We start from the raw sequence: 22,365 nt of genomic DNA, 5'->3' as shown, positions 1-22,365 counted from the left end.
ACAACTAGAAGAAATGAAACGTCACACAAGACTCTCCAGCGGTCCTGCATGTAGAGGTGAGAAGCGAGTGGTAATGCTTGCTGCGCACATTTGAATATTCAAATCCATCTATTCCTGTGTCTGGAGTGCCCTAAACATCTCTGGGTGTGAAAGTGCCTTGTTCAAGGTCTCTGTCAGCCCTGAGTTTACCCTGTCCGGGATGGTCCTTTATCGTCCACCCGGCAGTGATGTGGCGTTCAGAAATGCTTTCCCCGATATTGTTGGCCCTCTGGTCGCAGACTGTGCCAACTTCTCTATCATGGGTGATTTAAACCTGCATTTCGACACCCTCTCTGGCTTGACAGTGCGTTCCATCTCCTCTGACCTAGAGGCCTTTCAACTTCCCCAGATGGTTTCCCAGCCTACCCATCTGGGGGGGCATATTCTGGATCCCTTGTTCACCAATCTGCCGGGGATTCAAATCACCTCTGTTTCACCGGTGGAATGGACAGACCACTTTTTGGTGTCCATCCTATGCCCTGTCTCTGCCACTCCCTCCATCTCTTCGGCTAGACGGGTTCAGAAGAGGGCTTGGAAAAAGCTTAGGTTAGAAGACTTCCATCGTCTTCTATTAGAGGAGCCGCTGGGCCCTTTGACGGATGTAGAAAAGGGGTATGACCTCTTCTATTCTTGGATCACTAGGGCCTTGGACTCTCTGATACCTATTGTATCAACTAAAATCAACTCCAGAGAGTCGAGTCCCTGGTACGATGGCGCACTTCGGGCCCTAAAGGGTGCCTGTAGGCGGGCTGAGAGGGCTTGGAGGAAAACCTATGGGGCTGATCTAAAAGCTGCATACGCCAGGTCCGTCAAGCTCTACCATCGAGCCATCTGCCGAGCTCGTGCGGCTTTTTACGCCACTGAATTCCGGAACAGTTCTAATCCGTCGAAAGCCATCTTTAAGGCCGTAAAAGATCTTACGACGAAGCGGACTACCTCTATGACCGTAAGCTCCCTTTCCAACTGTGAATCCCTTGCATCCTATTTCTTGGGGAAGGTCCAAGCTATTTATCGGACATTCCCTAGCATAGGGGCCAGTGGGGAAAGTACTAATGGGGCCCACCATCAGACTACTCTGCTTGTCTTCCCCCCCCTTACCTTGGACGGCTTTGACAAACTTGCGTTGCAAGTCAAATCTGGATCTCCATCCGATCCAGTAAGGCCTGCTCTCTTCCGAGATCAGGCTTTTATGGGGCGTCCAGCTGTATGTTCCCTCGTCAACCTTTCCTTGGAAACGGGAGTTGTTCCAGCTAAGTGGAAACAAGCCGTGGTGTCCCCAATTATCAAAAAGCCCACCCTGGACCCATCCAAGCCTGAAAGTTATCGCCCCATCTCGTTGCAACCCTGGCCAGCCAAGATCACTGAGGCCCATGTCAATCTGGCCCTGTCTGAACATCTGGTACGGACCAATGCCCTCGACCCCACACAAAACGGATTCCGTGCTGGGCACAGTACGGAAACTGCGTTACTTGTGATGGTGGAACATCTCCGGGCAAGGTTGGATGCTGGTCAAACGGCGGCGCTTATTTTGTTAGACCTTAGCGCCGCCTTTGACACGGTGGACCACAGCATCCTCCTGCATCGGCTCGAGGAGACTGGCATTGGCGGTCAGGCGCTGCAATGGTTCCGCTCCTTTTTTGATGACCGCTCCTTCTGTGTTGCCATCCCTCCCTTCAAGTCCAATTACCAACCGCTGGCCATGGGGGTTCCGCAAGGGTCCTCGCTGAGCCCCACGTTGTTCAACCTTTACGTGAGACCGCTGGCTGATGTCGCTAGGCAGTGGGGCCTAACTTTGGTCTCATATGCCGACGACACACAGCTGGCGGTTACTCTCAGCGGGGATGCGGAAATTGAGGCCCCCAGGTTTCAGTCTGGACTGAAGGCGGTGGCTAGCTGGCTGACAGGCAATTGCCTTCAGCTAAATGCCACAAAAACGGAGGTGATGGTCGTCGGTAAGGGAGTGGAGCTGTGGGGCGACCACTGGTGGCCCTCAGAGTTGGGACCTACTCCGATCCCGGTATCGGAGGTGAAAAACCTGGGGGTATGGCTGGATGCGGGCCTCTCCTTTGTAGGGCACACTAAAAAAACTGCGGCCTGCTGTTTTGGACTCCTAAGGGGCTTGAGACCTGTTCTCAAGTTCTTTGACGCCCCAACCAGGCAGCTGGTGATCCAGGCTACTATCATCTCTCGCCTGGACTATGCCAGCTCTCTCCTGGCTGGGGCTAACCAGGCCGAGCTAACCCGCTTGCAACGGGTTCAGAATGCTGCGGCGAGGGCGATTGTTGGCCTGCCCAGATTCAGCTCGGTGGCAGGTGTCCTTCGCTCCCTACATTGGCTTCCGGTTAGGAAGCGCATCCTCTTTAAGGTTCTGTGTCTTGCCTTTAAGATCTTGAGAGGTATTGGCCCGGAAATCCTGTCAAGCTGTCTTTCCCTCTATGTTCCCACCCGTAGCCTCCGTTCCCAGGGTTTGGCCCTTGCGGTGGTCCCCAGATTCAGGCTCAGTCGCATGGGAGGCCGCTCGTTTAGGGTAATGGCCGCGTCAGCATGGAACTCCCTGCCTGTTGAAATCCGTCTGATGGAGGACCTCTTGACTTTCCGGAGGGCTATAAAAACCTTCTTGTTTTAGCTGTTTTGTTTTTATTCTCCTGTTGTGTTATGTTCTACCTTGTCTCTGCGCCGGGACGCTCCTTGGCTGGAGTATCTGTGCGCACAATAAATCACCGTAACATAACATAACATAACATAACAAATGTTGCTTGAAGTATTGTAAATGGCCAAATAACATTTGTATATTAGCCAAAAAGCGTCACTCACCAATTGCGTAAATGCCGGTCCAGACTTCCTTCACAGGACAAAAGGCACAAGTGAGCATGAAAACAAAGATGCCAACTTCCTCCTGTCAATGTCGAGCCAAACCGCTTTGCTGCAACAAATCTTTGCATGCACCAAGCCTAAAAATGAAAGTTACCATATTGACACTGTCCAGGTCGCATAGCTACAATCACTGCCTATTTAATATGCTCCTCAATAATAAATGTTCCGCTTGCTCCACTCGCTGCACAACAGCCGAACACAGTTCACTAATAAGAAAACATGCTTTCCAATGACGCCGGTCCCCGAATGCCCTCACACAGTACAGCGCTGCCAAGGTACTAAATCCGCATCGAAGAACCGCTATAAATATGTCAAATGACAGGAGCTGCCACGCTCGCTGTAAATATGCCAAAGTGAATAGGAGCTGCCACTCTGTTTTCTGCCTCCCACCAACTCGAAGGCATGTCACGCCTCTCACCAGACTCGATGGTTTCCTCAAAGGTGCGGGGGCAGTGCGCCGAGTCTAGACAGGATGTCTCTCCATCAAGCGCTCGTTACACAGGTAGAGTAGACAGAGGCGGTTGAAAAGTCTCTTTCTACACAGAAAACTGATCACTTATATGTTGCTGGATTGCTAAAAAATATTCCAGATGACAGCTTCTGGACTGGTCGCAGGTCGATCTGGCACCTAGAATTATTTAGAGCGACCGTTGTCAGTGTCACTGGTGGGGCAGGTGCCAGACAACTTAAATAGTTCAATGTCTCTACTCTAGTAGTAGTACCTTCAGCTCCAGTTCCAGTAGCCAATGTAGAAATAAAGAAGTCCAGTAGACAGTTCTTGTAGTTGTAGTTTACAAAGTAAGCTTTAATGTAAGTTCCTAATATAAGCCCCACCAGGAGCGGCCTCCTGGCTGCTCAGCCCATCTTCAATCCTGCTCCCACTTCAAGGACAAAAATCCTAACATTCTAAATGACATCACATAGCTAAAGCATCAGAGCCAGGGAGATGCATTACTTAAAAAGGAGATTACTACACACACACTCCAGGGGAGAGACAAACACATGAAGAGGAAGTGCAGCTGGCACGCAGAAATGAAAGTGACAATGAAATGAACCAGTGGTGAGCAATGGGCAGGCTGTAAAACCCTGGTAAGGGAAAAAAAATCTCCCAAATGATGCTCTGTCTCAGGATAAACCTAAAAAGGGGAAGAGCAGTGAGAGACTGAAATGATGCATGCAAGGATGGATTGAAGTAGGTGGTGGATAAAGCATAAGTGGAGAGGAAAATATGATTTAAAATGCAACATTGCAAGTAAAATAAGAGAATTTCAAATAGGTTTTATGATTTCCTAAATTGCAACAATTCAAGTTTTACTCGACAAAGGGAACAATGCGAGGGGAATAGATGATGCAGCAGCATTTCTCAAGCAGCATACAATGTGATCTTGAGGAGAAAGGAGAACTCTTAGAAGTGAGAGAGCAACATGTGTCAAATTAGCCTCCTGTATGAAAACCTGTGTTCTGATGACCCAACGGGGGAAAGTAATCCCATCAGTGGCATCACACAGGGCACTGCTGTCACTTCAGCCCCTGCAGTGCAGAGGGCAGAAGCCTTTCAGAGCTCCCCTAAGCTTTAGGGTGTCTCCATTTAGAACACGGCCAATGGTTATCTGTGTGGCACAAGGCACTACAAAGCAGCAGCTCAGACACTGATCCTGCCTTCCTCTGTATCCTATGTGGAGTCCTTGGCTTCATGGCCACTTGCATAACAATGTATATAACATTCTATGTCATGACTGGAGGTTCAAAAAGGTGGAGGCGTACTCATGGGATTCGTTGTTCTTTTAAGGTGTTTATTTTGACAGTGATTTGCTGATGTCAATATGCCGGTAAAGAAAGAAAGGCACAATCCTTGTCTCTGTGTCCTTAGTAGAATTAAATATGTGTTGTGACTGCTAGCAAGTTTTTCTTATCCTCAAATGAACACTAGTAGGAAAGATTAGCCCACCCGACTTCAACTGTAGGGGAGCTATTTATGATGATGTGAACATTGTGCACAGACAAAATGCCAGCACTTGAAGTGAAGATAAAAAGGGCCTGCAAATTAAATGCTATGGGCCCGATTCACAGAACTAACTTAAGACGAAATTCTAAACTTACTACTTTTGGTATTCACAGAAGGCATTTAGTAATAGTAAAGTTAGGATTTTGTCTTAAGTCTGTCTTAAGTCTGTCTTAAGTTTGTCTTAAGTTTGCCTTAAGTCTATCTTAAGTCTGTCCTAGGTTTGTCTTAAGTCTGTCTTAAGTCGGTTTTAAGTCTGTCTTAAGTCTGTCCTACAACTTTTGGTATTCACAGAAGGCATTTAGTAGTGGTAAAGTTAGGATTTTGTCTTAAGTTTGACTTAAGACACACTTAAGACAGACTTAAGACAAACTTAAGACAAAGTTAGGACAGACCTAAGACAGATTTAAGACAGACTTAAGACAGACTTAAGACAAACTTTGGACAGACTCAAGACAGACTTAAGACAGACCTAAGACAAACTTAGGAAAGACTTTAAACACACTTAAGACAGACTTAAGACAATATCCTAATTTTACTACTACTAAATGACTTCTGTGAATATCAAAAGTAGTAAGTTTAGGGTTTTGTCTTAAGTTAGTTCTGTGAATCGGACCGTACGCGTGGATTTGCAACACCTATTGTGCCACCCACTTAAGTAGCCCTTTAAACATGTCACACGCCTGCCATCGTGTTAAATGTCAGCAGTTTTAAATTACATGGTCAGTCTTGCAAAATAAACCTTTTTGCCTTGTCCAAACCTTACTCTTCAATACATATAAGTCATTCCTAGGATAAACCTTGGACTGCCCAGAGGGCAGAGGGCAGGGAGCAGTCTATTTGAAAAATGGGATATGCACTTTATAGATTTGTATCTCCTGTAGTGAAAACCTTTGTTTTTCACTGCTACAAGGCCTACCTCTCCCACACGCCAAAGGCTAAAATTGGAGTTACCTTATTATATCTAATAAGTGATAATGTCCAAATGGGAGCAGGTGACCAGTTCATGTTTGGTGTCTTTGAAAACATAATGAAAAATCCTCTTTCTTTAAATTACAATTTTGGCTTTGGGCCACATCATTGGGTGTAGCTTATAGTTGGGCTTTATGAATTCCTCCTAGACACCCACACACAATAAAGAGCTTATAAATGATCATTTCTAAATGGGAGCAGATAACCAGTCCATGTTTGTTGTCTTTGCAATTGTAATGAAAAACTCTTTCTCATGGTGACGTTGATTTTTAAATTACAATTTTAAAAATGCTACGTTTCCTACCTTAGCCATTCAGTTCCTGCAGCCTGTCTCTGGCTGGGTGTAACTGACAGTAAGGCTTTTCTCTATACCTCCTAGAAAGCCACACACAATAGGAAGTTTAGTTGTGCCTGGATGGGCCATCACGGGCAGGATGGGAGGGCGGAGCTGGACACAGGCCTACTTACACTTGAATAGGCTGTGTCTTGCCTCTACCCAAAGGGCTACATACCCTCTGTAGTTGGTTTGGAGCCAAGAGCCAGCACCCCCTGTAGTCAGTCTGGAGCAAAAAGCTTCTATCACTTCAAAGGTAGGACTAGGTACAAATATTGAACCGCAGATGCCAATTCTTCAGTACAATTCTGGACTTGTGTATGCTCTGCAAGGAAGGACTGCTGTGATGCTGAAAGGGCTGCTACTCTGCTGGACTGCTGCTCTGAAATGCTGTGCTGTCCTGCTGCCTCCTGCCCTCCTACCTGGGTGAGAATGACTGGGCCTGCATCTGATGAACCTAGGACACCAGAGTGACTCTAACTGTTATTTGGCTGGCCTCCTGACTTGCGACTCAGGGGGAGAAGGCTTCAACAACCTTGAACCCACAACCTGGACTCTGCCATCTCTGAGCCCTAACCTACCACGTGGCGCCACACCAGTCCTGGACCCCTGGAAGTTGGCCTGGATGTGCTCCAGCAGCCCACCTGTAGATCCAGCACAACCTACCCATCTCCTATGAAGCGCAGCACAATCCCGAGCAGTAGCAACGCATCGCCTCTGCCATAAGAGTTTTCTCAGTGCTAGGCCTCCACATCGACCACGCAACTTGCATCAGATTTGCTGCTGTGCAAAGCTTCACCAATGCAGGCCCTCCAAATGCAAATCTCTCATTGACAGCAGCTTCGGCAATGGTGCAGGTTCAAACATTGAAAACACAAGCATCCCTACCAAACTTCATGAGTTTATGAGTTTTGTGCACCTTTAGAGGTATTTAGGAGTTCTTTAAGCTTTAAAAATAAACTAAAAACCTAAACACCTGTCAGCACTTCGGAGAATCACCCCTAAATGAGACCAAGTGTAACACTTACTAAACATTTTGTTTAGTAAGTGTTTTCAGTTTCAATCAATATATCAGAATTTCAAGATCATATGTCTGACCTTCTCGTATACTTTGAGTGGTCATTGGCATTTTTATCCATGTCGTTCAGCGCTTCCCTGGCGGCTGTAGGATGTCCACCCTGTGGGGGCTTAGAAGCTGCAGTACCATGACCATTAATGACAGCACAGGTCTCCTCCAACTTGTAACAAGAAGTTTAGAGCCTGGCACACTTCCAGATCAAGGCTCGAAATGCATGGAGCTTTCCGCTCAGTGCATTAGGGAATACAAAGCATGACCAGCATGATGGAGAAGAACTAAAGGCTCCAGAAACACCAGCCTATTTTAGAGTAAGTGGCTTCCCGTCCTCATTCAACCAATAATAAAGACAATGTATGGAGCAGCGTGGTACATTTTAGGGGTGAGGGCATTCCACATGGAGCTCGAAGTGACACAAAACTCTGTGAAATCGGCCTGCAGAGTGGAGTTCTCCTCCTACCCCTAGTTTCACCCCCTCAACCAATGACGCAATTACTTTAACTAACCTACAAAAACCTGGATTTTCCCACATCCAATACTCTCCAGACTCGAACATGCAGTGGCTAATTTGTTAAAAAATAAGTGCCGGGTCTCTATTCAGGAGGCAGCTTGCACCAGCCCATTTCTCCTGTAAGCTCTGCCTAAAACAGAACTCCCAAGCCTATCAAATGTGAATGTGGCAGTGTGCCAGTACCTTTGGTTTGCGTTTGCACTACAAGCGCCGATGTTCATGATTAAGTGCTGGTGCTGAGCACCGGAAACCACTGGCTCAATTTAAGCACTGCAAACATGGCTTAGCCTCCTCTTGGTCCTGAACAACAAACTCTAAGTTGTAGAGTCCCCAGAAACCTCAGTTTCCTAAAACGCATAAATGCAAAGGAAAAAGTAGCAAAACTGCAACTTATAAACTTCTCCAAAGTCAATCTTTACAATCCTAAATAAGATTTTAAGATAATAGTCTGTCACTTTTCTTTTTTTGCAAAGCATGAATACTGAAACTCCTTGTATGTAGGTATTCAAAACCTTCATCTGGCAGTCTAATCTTCCAGGTGGTCACAAGGTTGGTAACAGCCATAAGAACATTTAAATAAATATCTGGAATCCAGTTAAGGAAAACATGGCTCCCCATCGAAATGAGAGGCATCTTCAAACTTATTTGCATCACATAAAAAGTAATATTTCTAGGGATCCTGAACTAGCTGCCCAAAGGCTAACCCTCTCAAGTGGCCAACCTGTTTTGGGAAATAAAGAAATAGCAGGAAGAGACCTAGGCATCTAGAACTTCACAGCAGAAGCCACCAGCACTATTTCATCATTTGACACCTTTAAAAGGAACGTGAAAAAAAATATTGTTCTAACAAAAATCTGTGTTATTTACTAGCCACTTAGCCAAATGATGGTCACTCTCACCCAACTCTTTTGCTAGTTAAATTCCTTCATCCCTTTCAGCTATTTGCTTTTCCATCTGGCATTTGCTTTTTTGGGTGCGTATATGTAAATAATTGTTGATGTTTCCATTTTGATGAGATATTATTCCATACTGTTACTATGTAAACCACTCTGGCATCGTCAGACCATTTCTCCCTATATAAAATAAAGCCTTTGAAAAATAAATAAATCTTATGGGTTGTGGTCAAATATAGGAACATTGGAAACATTCTTAAAAGAACTCTGAAATAGTTTTTGAAACAGTTGACAGATGAGAAACTAACAATAATTTCAAATCATTCAGGTCTCCAATATGGGTTCTGGAGTAGCGTGCTACTCGCCAAAAAAACGCTTCAACACCCCATCAGGGGTAGCAAGTGTTATATAAATGCAAACCGTTTCCCTCTTCTATCCCTCCACTATCCTTCTGAATTCAAAAAACTGATTAACATATCCACCACTCACACTACTTTCATATTTCACTATACAAATTCACCACTAATCCTTTATGGATTCAGGATTGGCATGCTAGTCGACAAAAAAGCACTTTGACACCTCCTCAGGGGTAGTAAGCGCTATATAAATGCAATTATTAAACAATACAGTACAATACAATCAGTGCTATATATATAGAGGTGTTGTCGGTGTTCGCCACTGACACACTTTTTCTTAGCAGTTGCTCTTGACAGTTCACCACATGGTGTGGTTGTCTGTTTAGTTTTGAGCAGATCGTATTAGCAGAGTGTTTAAAACACCAACCTACCTACACGAGTAGTAATAACAGCAGGTCCAGCTCATTCTTGCAGCTTTGAGTGAACCGGAATAGTCTAAAACAGGCTTCTCCAATGGGTGGCTAAAGACCTACTACTGGTATCTCACCAGCTCCTTGTAAGTAGCGCTCCTGGGTGCCAACTAAAATAGAAGCTTTTGCTTGATTGAATCAATATATCTATATCAAACTGGAAATACATGTATTCAAGACCAAACCATGTGTATTTTAATAACTCATATGCTGATGTTTGGAGAAAAATTGTCTAATATCCAAAATCTATTTAAAGCACATATTTTAGAGAAAATCTGCGCATCACTAGAGATACATATTATGAATGTTATCACTAATGTGGACAGAACTTACAGTGATACACCATCGCCGCTTTTATCGGCAGGAAACTGCAGCTAAAGCGTCGATAATGGGCTTGATAATATGCCCTTGAGAGTTCCCATAGAAGCCCCGGTTCACACCAGCGATAATGTATCGCCCTTTCTTGATAATATGGCCCTTAGAGTTTTACGAGGTGGAATTCCGCTGAGTTGCATAAAAACTCAGCAAGATTCTGTGGAGTTCCGCCCACCCATAGTTGTGAAAGGAGACTGTGCTGGGGCAACATGGGATATTGGATTGATTCATAGTTGCAAGCAAATATACTGCTGTAAAGGGAATAAGTAAGATTTTGCCGAATCAATTATCAAGTGTTCATTGCAGAACAGTCCCCCCCTCACTGCCATGTCATTCTGCAGTTTATTTTACATTTGTTGGACTGTGAAGTCTGTAGCTGAGATGTTGTGGCTGAACTTCGCTGAAGACCCAAGTGCCTGTAGCCACACGGCTTATAACATTCACAGATTTCCATAGCCAAACCTTAAATGACATTTTGCTGAGTGGGTGAGGCTTATAGATGTCTGCCCAGATAGGTTCATCATTCAGTTTTTGAATGCCATCTCTTACTTCATTTGATTTTTAGGAAACTGTTACTGTATCAGCAAGAAGTAATGCCAAGCAAGTGCCTTATTTGGCTAGTTCTCTGAGGGTTACACAATAAGTCATACCCGGTTCAGCCTATGGTTTTAAATTTAACAGTTTAATAACTGGACCACACATCTTCAATTAAAGTAATGCACGTGGTCCCTGAACTATGAACTTACAATCCAGAAGTGCATTCACAGAATACAATGAATATCCTAATCAGAATAGTGCATCGGGATAGGCGCCTGCTGCAGGGATCTATGTATGATTACTTGATTGGCCTGAAAGTCTAAGTTCCCGTCTGACTGAGAAAGCTGAGGGGGTTGGAGGTCCTCGGTAAAATGGACTACGCATTTCATCTTCCTAGATTGATAAGGCATTTTGCTGATAATTACAACCACTATTTAAAGTGCCAAGGTGCAGGTCAGTTTTGCACTATAGAAATACCGCCTTCAAGGGAAGTGCCACTTACTGCTGCCGGGGTTCAGCTGGTGGAAGCTGCAGGCGATGCCCTGTGCTGCCTGCATGAAAGTGAAACTTCTAGGCCAGCCTCTCCCTCCCCTTCCACCGTGGTTCCCTCCACCTGCCCGCCACTGTCTCCTAGGCAACGGGCTTCCTAGTCACATGGGGGGGGCGCTGAACTCTTCCAAGATGGCTGAATGTGAGTGTGATTTGAAGTGGGCTACTATGATTGAATGCCAATAGAGGCATGTAAATGTGGGTTGGGTGTCAAAAAACTCTGCAGTGTATTTGCAGAGCAAGGAGTGACAATGAGTGGCAAAACTCCGCAAACTCTGCTGGCGGAGTGGAGTTTACCACCCACCCCTAGTTATTACCTTGTTGCCAGGGGCATTGCAGCTATATCTGCTGTACATTACCCATGTACAAGCTGCACAAATTGATAAACTTTTTCACATTGCTGCTGACAGCCCTGCTTGATGCCCTGAGGTGGTCAGTGTTGGTACTCCTGCACAGGGGAGTCACTAAGGTCATCTTGTCTGCTGTGGTAAGGATCACACCAGTAATAATATTAGTTGATTGTGAGGATTTGTATTGAACATAAGTAGCGCTTATTATAAAAAGGTTGGAGACCCCTGGTCTACAATATCCCAATTGGAGGTGTGTGGAGTTTAGTCAGTGGTTTGGTACTGGAGTTTTGCAGAGCTACAAGGGGCAGCGAGTGGCACAAGCTACATTGGGCCCATGAGAAATGCCTTGGGACCTGGCACTTAAGGGGAGATTTTCAAAATAGTAACGCAATGCAGCACAGCCGGCCGTGAGGCTGTGCTGGATTGCGTGACAGGGAGGGAGCAGGAGAGCGCCATATCTTCAGAGATATGGCTCTCTCCTCCCCTTTTCCTTGTGCCAGCACAGATTACAGCTGCCATGTGCCATGCACACCGTAGTGCTGCAGCGCTAGGGTGCGGCATTGAGTGTAGTATAGGTTTTGTACAGTAAGGGTACCCTTGCTATACAAAATACTGTGCTAGTCACAATGTAAAGCTTGTCCCACTTTGCATACATTCTGCACAGTGCAGCACACATGGAAAGTCGTTAAAGCAGAGAGAAATTAATTTCTCCTGTTAGCGCCTCCTTTAAAGGGGCGATAACTTTTGGCGCAAAATCATGTTCACAAATCTTTGTAAATATGGTTTTGCGTCAAAAGGCATGGGTGGTTGCATGGAAATGCCCATGTACCACCCATGTCATGCCCCCTCGGCGCAAAGTAACGAAAAGCAGCGCTTTGTGCTGCTTTGCACTTCATAGAGGGTGCTTTCCAGTGCAAGACAATTTTTGAGTAGGAAAGAAAGTAGCAAAAGATCTCCCCCTAAGTTTTTATACAAATTAATGACATCAAGATTACTAACTTCAGATGCTGCTTTTGGGGCTTCTCTTGTGAAGGTAGGCCAAAGTTTGAAATCCCAATTGTTGAGAGAGTTTTGTGTGAACCGAATTTTATTCATTGCAAGGTTCCACTTCACATTCATCCACCCGTGTCGTGTATCTGTCCATGTGCTCAGGGTACACTCACACACCTCCTTATCTGGCTGTAAGGTTCAGTAATACAAGATGCTATGGATGCTATGAGACATAGACAGTATGAGGAGGATGGGCTAATACAGTATGCTGACCACCTGGTAAGATTTGAATAACCGGCTGGTCAGATGATGAATTGAGTTGTTTTTTCTCCCCTCAATGGACTGCATAGAAATCACACAATGAACTCTGCTTGTGTTTGAATCCTCCAGGTCCTCCACTATGTGAAGAAAGTCAATATATCCCTTCGGAATGGTGACCGGATCTACTTTGATGTGAATGGTGATGCACCGCGTGCTTATGACATTCTCAATGTGCAGATATTTAATGCTGATGACATCAAATTGGTGAATGTCGGCAGCTTCGATCCCCAACAACGTGATTATGTCTATGTCAATACAAAAGCCATCGTATGGGCTCAAAACTCTCAGGTAAGAGGGAAATCTTTCATGCGCATCCTATGTGCATCAGTCCCTAATAGACCCAATATACATAATCCTCTCACACATTATTTAATATTCTGCAGAAATATCAAAACATCTGGGAGAACCTGCAACACATGCCTGCATGCTAGGGAACTGAGATCTATGTTAGGGCTGCTATATTGCTGCCCATTGGTCTTTACTCCTTGGGTCATCTATTTAAGCAATATAATACTGTTGATTATGCTAACGCTTCACCAATAAATAACAAATACAGCAATTACTTCAGCCCCAACATATTTCCACTGAAATCATACACGTTTCTGCCTATTCCTTCCCTCAGTCCTGTCCACTCTAAACATATCCTCCATTCTCTGGCACTGTCTATCCCCATCAGTGTACTGTCTCTACTGGTGTTGATTCTTGGTCTGAGTGGTCACACCTCATGATTCCTCTTATCTAGCCCTCTAGGCAAGGTTGGTCACACCCTGCGATCCCTCTCTTGTAGTCTTCCTGCCTGAAGTGGTCACACCCTGTGATCCCCGTCTTCTTGTCTTCCTGCCCTGAGTAGACACACCCTATGATCCCTCTCTTCTAGTCCTCCTGCTCTGAGTGGTCACACCCTGTCAACCCCTTCTTCTGGTCTTCCTTCTCTGAGTGGTCACACCCTGTTATCCCTCTCTTCTAGTCCTCTTGCCCTGAGTGGACACACCCTATGATCCCTCTCAGTCTACCTGCCCTGAGTGGACACTCCCTGTGATCCCTCTCTTCTAGTCCTCCTGCTCTGAGTGGTCACACCCTGTGAACCCCTTCTTCTGGTCTTCTTTCTCTGAGTGGTCACACCCTGTTGTCCCTCTCATCTAGTCCTCTTGCCCTGAGTGGACACACCCTATGATCCCTCTCAGTCTACCTGCCCTGAGTGGACACTCCCTGTGATCCCTCTCTTCTAGTCCTCCTGCTCTGAGTCGTCCTACCCTGTGATGCACACAAGAGTGGAGTTGCTACAAATGGAGAGGGCAAGGTATTCACAAGAGTCGGTAGAATCTGCCAGGAGTTCTGTGGCACTGAGGTTAGAGCAGTAGATGCAGGCGATGCCTCCTCCTTTCTTGTTAGATTGCCTGTCCATTCTAGCATTGTCATAGCCGGGAGGGACTTGAGGTCCAGGCATGGAGATGAAGAGTCATTGAACCATGATTCTGTTAGAATAGCTAAGTCGAAGTTGTTTTTCATGATGAGTGCAGCAATGTCAATGGCGTGCTTAAACACCGATCAGCAGTTCTGCTTCATTTTTATCTCAACTAATACAATTTTCAGTTTACTAAGCATAGCTACTCCTGGTTGACCCCGTCATTGTATTGTTGTGTTAAGGGATGTCCGGCAGCCAGAATTTGTTTTTATGCTTCTCTTTAGTGAGCCTTAAGTCAGTCTCAAGACAAGTTTGCCTTTTTGCTGCAAGTGCTTTTATGTGACCCCCAAATCATTGTCTTTGAGACTTTGGGAATGTCAAACAAATTTATATTATTAAGGTCCTTAAAGTCTTCAATGGCCTTGGAAATTTCAGCTCTATTCACAGTAACGTGCAGCACTTATTGATGCAATCTCATCATTTTTCCCTGGCAGAAGTCCATGGATCCCTAATTTTTCCCCCACTGGGTCTTAATGAGGCATCATGATCCTCACTATTCTGGCTTCCCAGATCCTGTCAACAATGCGGCTTGATGGGAAAATATATGGTGAACCACTGAACTTTCACTTCCCCACATATCTCCTTCTCTTCCTATTTCTTAGCGAAACCTCATAGTTCCAGCTCTAATCCAGTTTAACTAAACCCCCTGAGTTTCCAGTATACAGGTACTAGTAACTCTGGGGAAACTGAGTCAACAGAACAATATCTAGATAGGTGGTAATGATCACTAACGGTGGGCGGCCAGCTACGCTCCGTCTGCGGAGTGTGCGTAGTGCCGCCCACTCCACATTTTGCGGAGCTGGCGGAGCCAGGCGGCACTACGCACGCTCCGCAGACGGAGCGTAGCTGGCCGCCACCCACCTCCCTCCCGCCCTCCCTAAATACTTTAAAATAAAGGAACGCAATCATTTTAAAAGCACTTACCTTGCCGCCGCTGGCCGCCGCGTTCCCCGGGGCTCGTTATCTTCCGTCTTCCGTATTTTGCAGTAATGCGCATGCGCGGACGGCCGCGCATGCGCATTTTCACGAGAAAATGCGCATGCGCGGCCGCCCGCGCATGCGCATTACTGCAAAATACGGAAGACGGAAGATAACGAGCCCCGGGGAACGCGGCGGCCAGCGGCGGCAAGGTAAGTGCTTTTAAAATTATTGCGTTCCTTTATTTTAAAGTATTTAGGGAGGGCGGGAGGGAGGCGGGTGGCGGGGCTGGCGGCCAGTGTTTTTGCGGAGTGGGGCTACGCGGAGTGCGGAGGTGGGCGTAGTTTCTCGCCCACTTCGCGTAGCTCCGCGAAGCCCCACTCCGCGAACTCCGCCCTGGGTTAATGATCACCTTCAGTTCAAAGAATTCAGGACATTATATATAGCAGATGTTAAACACCATAACGTCTAACTTAAAGATTCTGCCTTAAATATTTTCACCTAACAGCTATAAACTGTGCATATGATTATCTTATGAAAGTCCTCTCTACCTCAATCTCTCTGTTAGATCCAAACTGTTAGTTGTGTCTTGTGTTCTCTCTCCATTCTTTCTGAAGATCCCATTACCTGTCAAGCATAACTTATTTCAAGGTATCCCTTTCAGAGTGCACAAGTTACTCATGATTTGCTACACCCATATAATCTGTGTCACTCCACAGGTTCCAGTCTCTGTCTGCAATGCAAATTGTCTCCCTGGGTACAGAAAGGCCGCCAAAGAAGGAAAACCCATCTGCTGTTTTGAGTGTGTTCCGTGTTCAGTTGGGGAGATCACCAACCCTTGTAAGTTTGACATGCGGGATACTTTTCTACTAACTAAAATCACAATTGACGTGGCTCCTTCCTAAAAGAGAGTAAAATAAATGGTAAACTTACCTCTGTATATATGTTTGTTCATTTCATAATGAAGCATAATACATATTACTAAGTGGTCTTAGAAATAATATATAGAAAATTCTACAAACCTCTCATGATATGCGATACATCATCAATTCACAAATCAAGGGGGTCCCTTTTTAGAGTTTTACAGCTACAAGGGGGAATCCATCAAAGAAACGCCACATGCCCAAACGCTAAATTCTTGGTTCACCAATTTAGAGGTAGACAAAGTGCCAGATTCTAGTGGGGGTGCATCAGCTATCTCCGCCAAGGGAAACCTGTGACGGTCAACCTGTCTGCAATTGCCACAAGGCCATAGGTCAATGTACTTGGGAAACCACCCTACTTATAACAGTTCTTCCAACTTAATTTAGGGGGCATTAGTTATGTTACTTTCACTTGGATCAAAGATACCTTACTCAGGGATCACCTTTCTGTGTTTTTCAAAAAGCTTATATGTTTACTTATTACTTTCTACAGCTGTGCATACAATTATTTTACCTCTGAAAACTATCTTTTAAACTATGTTCCTGTACAAAATGAAATCCCACAGATGTTGATCCTTGTTCCTACTCTGTTCAATCTCAATATTGAACCGGTTGTAGATTTTCTAAGATACCTATATGCTGATGAAACCTAGGACTGCATACAGAACAGGAAATCCTTTATCTGGCACAGGCAATGGAAAATGTGTCTAACCGAATATTATACCATCACCTCATACCAAAAGAGATAAATCCCTCTCATCTACACAAATTCCTCTCCTCTCCATATCTAAGCATAAATGACTGCCCTAGTAAACAGGACATTAACCAAGCTATCATAAAAAATAGATCAGGCCTCCACAATGGAATTTACCTATAGCAGCCCGTACAAGGTTAGGCAAAATATCTCAATATCAACTTAGGCTCCTTAAGGTATTAATAATCACCTCTAAATAAAGATTTAATCTATGCCTACGAAGGCAATAGCAATATCTAATGTCCAGTTACCACCAATCAAAGTAGTTGTGCATAGAGCTGAATGAATGAAGAATTGATAACTAACTCTCATTGCTTTGTTCACAACACACCACTGATGACTTCAAACAATTCTATAATGATATAATCCCTACCTTACAAAACATTGAAGTATTAAGCCTTGGGACTCTTTCTCTCATGAAAGATAACACCATGAGAGACTCTCTTCTCTAAAAGTCCCTAGTCCTATCTTTCAGCTTCCTACTCCTACTTAGAAAGAGAAGCAAGACATTTCCTGATCCAATGCAAGGACTAGCATAGTTTTGCAGCATGCCGTGGTCTTGGTGGTGCTTTCCTGTACAGGTGCACTGTGTCAGAGCTGAGACAGGAGGAGTGGGAGGCACCTGAAGCACTCATGAGAGGAGGAAAGTGAATTCTTCTTTAGTAAAGTTGAGGTATAAAAAGTTAATCTAGCCTAAACATCGAAGGTCATGCTGTGCATAGAAGCAGCAGCAGCAGCACCCTCCCAGCCCAGGACTCTCATTTTCAAATCACTTATATTGCATAAGCTCTGAAGTATCGAGTTCCTGATACCATTATGAATGATTAAGGCCTGAGACAATGTACAGGTGAACTTAAAATGATAGTCAAGTCAAGTCAAGTCATAACATTTATATAGCGCACTACATACCCAGAGGGTTTCAACTCTACATTGGCAACAATCAAGTAAATAAAAGACTAAATACCCATACATCTTTTTATGAAGCCCCAAATTCCATTTTTGTGAAAGTGTACCACATTATCGATTTTCCTAAAATAGACTTATGCATGATTTAGATGTTCAATATAGTTATGTAAAGTTTCAGTAGGTTTCCTTAGAACAAAGGTTAGCTCTGATTTTCTAAAAACATGTTTACAAAATAATTTCTCATTTGCCATCTCTATTGATAACCGAGTCCTGAATTTGATAAGATGTCCATTACTGCTCTATCTTACAATCCACAAATGCACGTCTGACCCCCCATTTTCGGTGATATAATTGCTGAGCAACTTGTCACAGTAGCTCTCTGCTCCTGCTAATTGCACTATGCCCCTCCAATCTTTGAATGCTTTTAGAATATTTTGTGTGAATATTTGTGTGCTCACCCTTCTGCAAGAAAATAAAAAAGTCAATGTGGGACTGAGATGCAGTTTAGCAGGGGAATCACTTTCACACCAAACTCCCATTCAAACTACGACAGATAAATGTATAAGCACCCATAAATATCATTAAAGGTTGCAAAAGGTGGCTGACACATCAAGCATGCAATAGTTTACGGGAGGTCACCTTACCAAGGAAATAGCCGAAATGGGTTGGTCAAAACCCTTCTGTTTATAACATTTTCATATATTGCTTACTGTTTTGACACTGGATCTTGCAGACAGCTATATCTCCCTATAGCTAGACCTAAAAATGTTAACGAAGTGGCTACATTAACTCAAATTGTAACACAACACCTAACAATAAAACCATTTTTTGTTTACAAACAAAGCACATACATTTTCAAGGTTCAAATAAAACCAATCTGTTCTTAAGTGTATAATTACTGGTTTGATAATGACTTATGGAAGAGGGCATGAGATGAGCGGCTTGGACCTGCTCACTTAAGTGACCATTCGCATGCGGCGGGCCAACATATGAAATTCTGTGGCTATGATTGGGTTAAATTTGACAGGGCGGAGGTACAACAACAAGTGTATGGAAGAACAGTGTCACCTGCAAGGATGATTTCCTATCTAAAAGAAACAGACATAAATTGCACCAAAGAAGTATTTCGCGATATTATTTACATGTGAGCTATACTATTGAAACTGTGATCAATATATGAGATGGTTGCAGTGTATGCCCAATTGAGCAGTCTTCCTCAACTTCTCCCTAGCTGACACAATTGTGCAAAATTGTTATGTTTTTCAGGGTTTACAAGATCTAATGGATACAAAATTCATAATATGGATCCTTCTAGATGTGACGTTATATCATATTACTCCTGATTGTAGGATGTATGCTCAAATCACTTCATATATTTTACCCAATACCCCTCTTTTTTATCTCTCCTTCCTTTTCTCCGTTTCTTTTTCTTTATGTACCTTTGAAACAATAAAATCTAATAAAATGTTTTGAAAATCAAACTCTGAAAGTCATTCTTGCCCAAAACAGACACTCATTTACTCACTGTTTCAACTTTTTATTTAAAAGCAAGACAAACCTTGACACTATAACAAAAAAAACCTCCCATGTTAAAATTGGTGTTCCAAGAATACTTGAGTAAATTAAGTTCCTACCAATGGATTGAGTATTTGAGTAACTTTTGAATTCAATTTTATTTTGATTTATAGCACTGTGTTATGATTTACAGTTTAACTCAAAATATGGCTTCATGTCCATTCTTTTCCAGATACTGATGATTGCAGCAAATGCCCTGATGATCAATGGCCCAATCTGAAATATGATCAGTGCATCCAAAAGGTGACGGAATTCCTCTCATTTGAAGAACCCCTGGGTGTAATTCTTCCCACCTGTGGTGCCTTGCTGTTTTTCCTCACTGCATGTGTGCTGTTCCTTTTCATCAGGTATCGAGACACTCCCATTGTGAAAGCCAACAACCGTGGACTCAGTTACCTGCTCCTCGTCGCCCTGATGTGCTGCTTCCTCTGCTCATTCATATTCATTGGCCGTCCTGGGAAGCTCACCTGCATGCTCCGACAGACTGTCTTTGGAATAATTTTTTCAATCAGCATCTCTTCTGTTTTGTCAAAAACTATAATTGTAGTCATTGCCTTCAAGGCAATAAATCCAAATAGCTCTGCCAGGAACTGGCTGGGATCAAAGATGCCAAGCTGTATAGTGATCTTCTGTTCAATGATTCAGGTCATCATCTGTGTTGTTTGGCTGGTCGAATCACCTCCATTTCCAGAACTGACCACAAAGACTTACAATGAGAAGATAATCTTTGAGTGTAATGAAGGGAGCGCCATTTTCTTCTACTGCATGCTGGGATACATGGGCCTCCTGGCCACAGTCAGCTTTATAGTGGCCTTTCTCTCAAGGAATCTCCCCGGAAGCTTCAACGAGGCAAAGCTGATCACCTTCAGTATGCTGGTGTTTGTTAGTGTGTGGATTTCCTTCATCCCAGCGTACCTGAGTACACGGGGGAAGTACATGGTGGCCGTGGAGGTGTTTGCCATTCTGTGCTCAAGTGCTGGCATGCTGGGGTGTATTTTTGTTCCCAAGTGTTATATTATTCTCATAAGGCCTGAGAGGAATACCAGAAAACTTCTAGTTAGACAAGAGTGTTTCTAATGCAAAAAAGATGTGCTATGACATGAAAGCAAGCCTTGTCCATGAGAGAAAGATAGTGGGAGACAGCAAAGAGATTAAGATAGAGAAATCAACCTTTTACTATACCAATATATGATGATATAATATATGCATACACTTTTAGGACCTTGCAGTACCTCTACTCTGCTACAAAGAAGCAGAAGTTGAAAAGCATGCAGATCACATCTCCCAAACATGACGGGTCAAGATTTAAAACATTGGGCGTAGACCACCATTTGTCTAAACTTAGCACATACTATCAAAATTAAGCTGCTAGCAAAAGTTATACAATGTGAAATTGCTATCCCTTGAGTAATCAAATAGCAGTGTTGAAGTCCTGACAAGATTTGCACGAAGAGTTAAACACCATTTACCAGTGAGATTGCCCGGAAGAAAGGAATCACTGCACCGATATATTGACCTTACTCAAGTACAGAATTGACTACTGAAAAACAATTGAGACACACCAGCAACTCAGAATCTACTCATGGAAACGGAACAGGAAGGGGATCAATTTTTAATCAAGACAGTAGATATTGTTTTTTGGACTTGCTTTCTCTACAAATGATCAGTTACAAGTGACCAAAGTGATTGATATGTCTGATACAGTGACAGGCCCCTCCTTGTCTCCACCTCTTTGCAAGTGTGATGAAAAGTCATTGCAGCAAATGTTTCCTCACTTCTTCATATATACATTGTAGGAGTTCACATGTATATTTTAGCATCTGTTAACAGAAAATGTTCATAAACAACATGTTTACATGTCCTCATACTGTGAAATCATAATAATAAATGTATGTTCTGAAAACCAATTGTTGATATTCTTTAACAATAGATTATGATGTGACTTCCCTTTACATTTATAGCTTAATAACAACAGACACTGATGAGTGAGTGCAGAGCCTTATGGGAAGATCTGAGGTGTTCCACTGTGGGCATTTAATGACAATCTTACTGTCTGCTTCTGCTGGCTTCACATCTGGTGTTCAGTTTTTTAGTATGCTTTTCCGACGATGCATGCATCAGCAAGTGCTTCTTGTAGATCTACCTATGGAGAAATGGATGTGTTTTTCAGTAGAGAGACACACAGATTTGTATTCCTTTCACCATGTTGGGGTAATCATAAGTTTAGGGACAAAAAATTTTCACTGACTAAGTATTCTGAGCAGGTAAAGTGGGTTCCAAGGCATGAAGGCCAGTTGACGGGTAGAGAGACGGATACAGATTCTCCAAATACTATGATCTTTTCTTTTAGACCATTCATGAGAGGTAAGAATATTTGGGGAAGTCACAATGCACAGGGTATGATGAGGACTGGTGGCCGTGGTTTGAAAGAAATGATATAATTAGGCTATCTGTTTTTAGGTTTAAACTTATAATAACTGATAAAACCCCACAGAAAGGAAAGGAGTCATCTCCAGTGCAAACATATAAACACTGAAAAAACACCTTCACAACCACAAACTATGTGCCATTCAAACTAAGAAAAAGCTGAGTGAAAGAGTAATTTTTATATTTTCCTGAAGGGGTCAATACAATGTTATTTTGTTACACACGGCAGCAGCAAGAAAGACTGGGCTAGCATTCTGCTTGAGTTTTGTTGTTAAGGGATGTCACAAAATTATTGTTTCTTCTTCCTTCTGATTTTTTCAGTTTTGTGGCGTTTGGTCTGAAGATGCATTGTTAAGAAGCATGTTCTAGGTCGCATTAGTTATTTTATAAACTGTAGAGAACTAGGAAATATTAAAATCAATTTTGATATTTTGGGTACATTTGATGTTACTGATCCGTAAAATGTCTGGTCTCATAAGAATCTTTCTCAATATGCACCATCACATTTACGCACATACAATGGGTGCAATCCTTTGATACATCCTCCCCCTTTTCGAGCGAGTCAGTATTGATTGTATGTGAATTTTCAAACATCCCAGGCTTTAAATATTCAATGAAAGGTGTAGTGACAGGTATATTTGAAAAGTGTTGTCACCAAGCATTTGAAGTAGTAGTAAAAACATGACACTAGATATTTTGTAAACATGGAACGCAGTGTCACTTGAAATGCTGCTGCAAAAAGTTCATAC

General features: G+C 43.5%; 1 protein-coding gene across 1 annotated transcript in view; it reads left to right on the top strand.

Annotated features, from left to right (window-relative positions):
• LOC147693288 (vomeronasal type-2 receptor 26-like) overlaps positions 1-20,266 on the top strand; it is a 68,310-nt gene extending 48,044 nt beyond the window's left edge. Inside the window, exons 5-7 of the mRNA XM_086935897.1 lie at positions 12,718-12,936; positions 15,751-15,871; positions 19,362-20,266. Of these exons, the coding sequence (XP_086792023.1) occupies positions 12,718-12,936; positions 15,751-15,871; positions 19,362-20,266 (1,245 nt within the window). The remainder of the gene's footprint in view (positions 1-12,717; positions 12,937-15,750; positions 15,872-19,361) is intronic.
• The last annotated feature ends 2,099 nt before the right edge of the window (positions 20,267-22,365 follow it).

This window comes from Lissotriton vulgaris, chromosome 8 (genome assembly GCF_964263255.1).
Source record: "Lissotriton vulgaris chromosome 8, aLisVul1.2, whole genome shotgun sequence".
Taxonomy (NCBI): Eukaryota; Metazoa; Chordata; class Amphibia; order Caudata; family Salamandridae; genus Lissotriton; species Lissotriton vulgaris.
The sequence above is the reverse complement of the archived record's forward strand: the minus strand, read 5'-3'. Positions and strand labels throughout refer to the sequence as shown.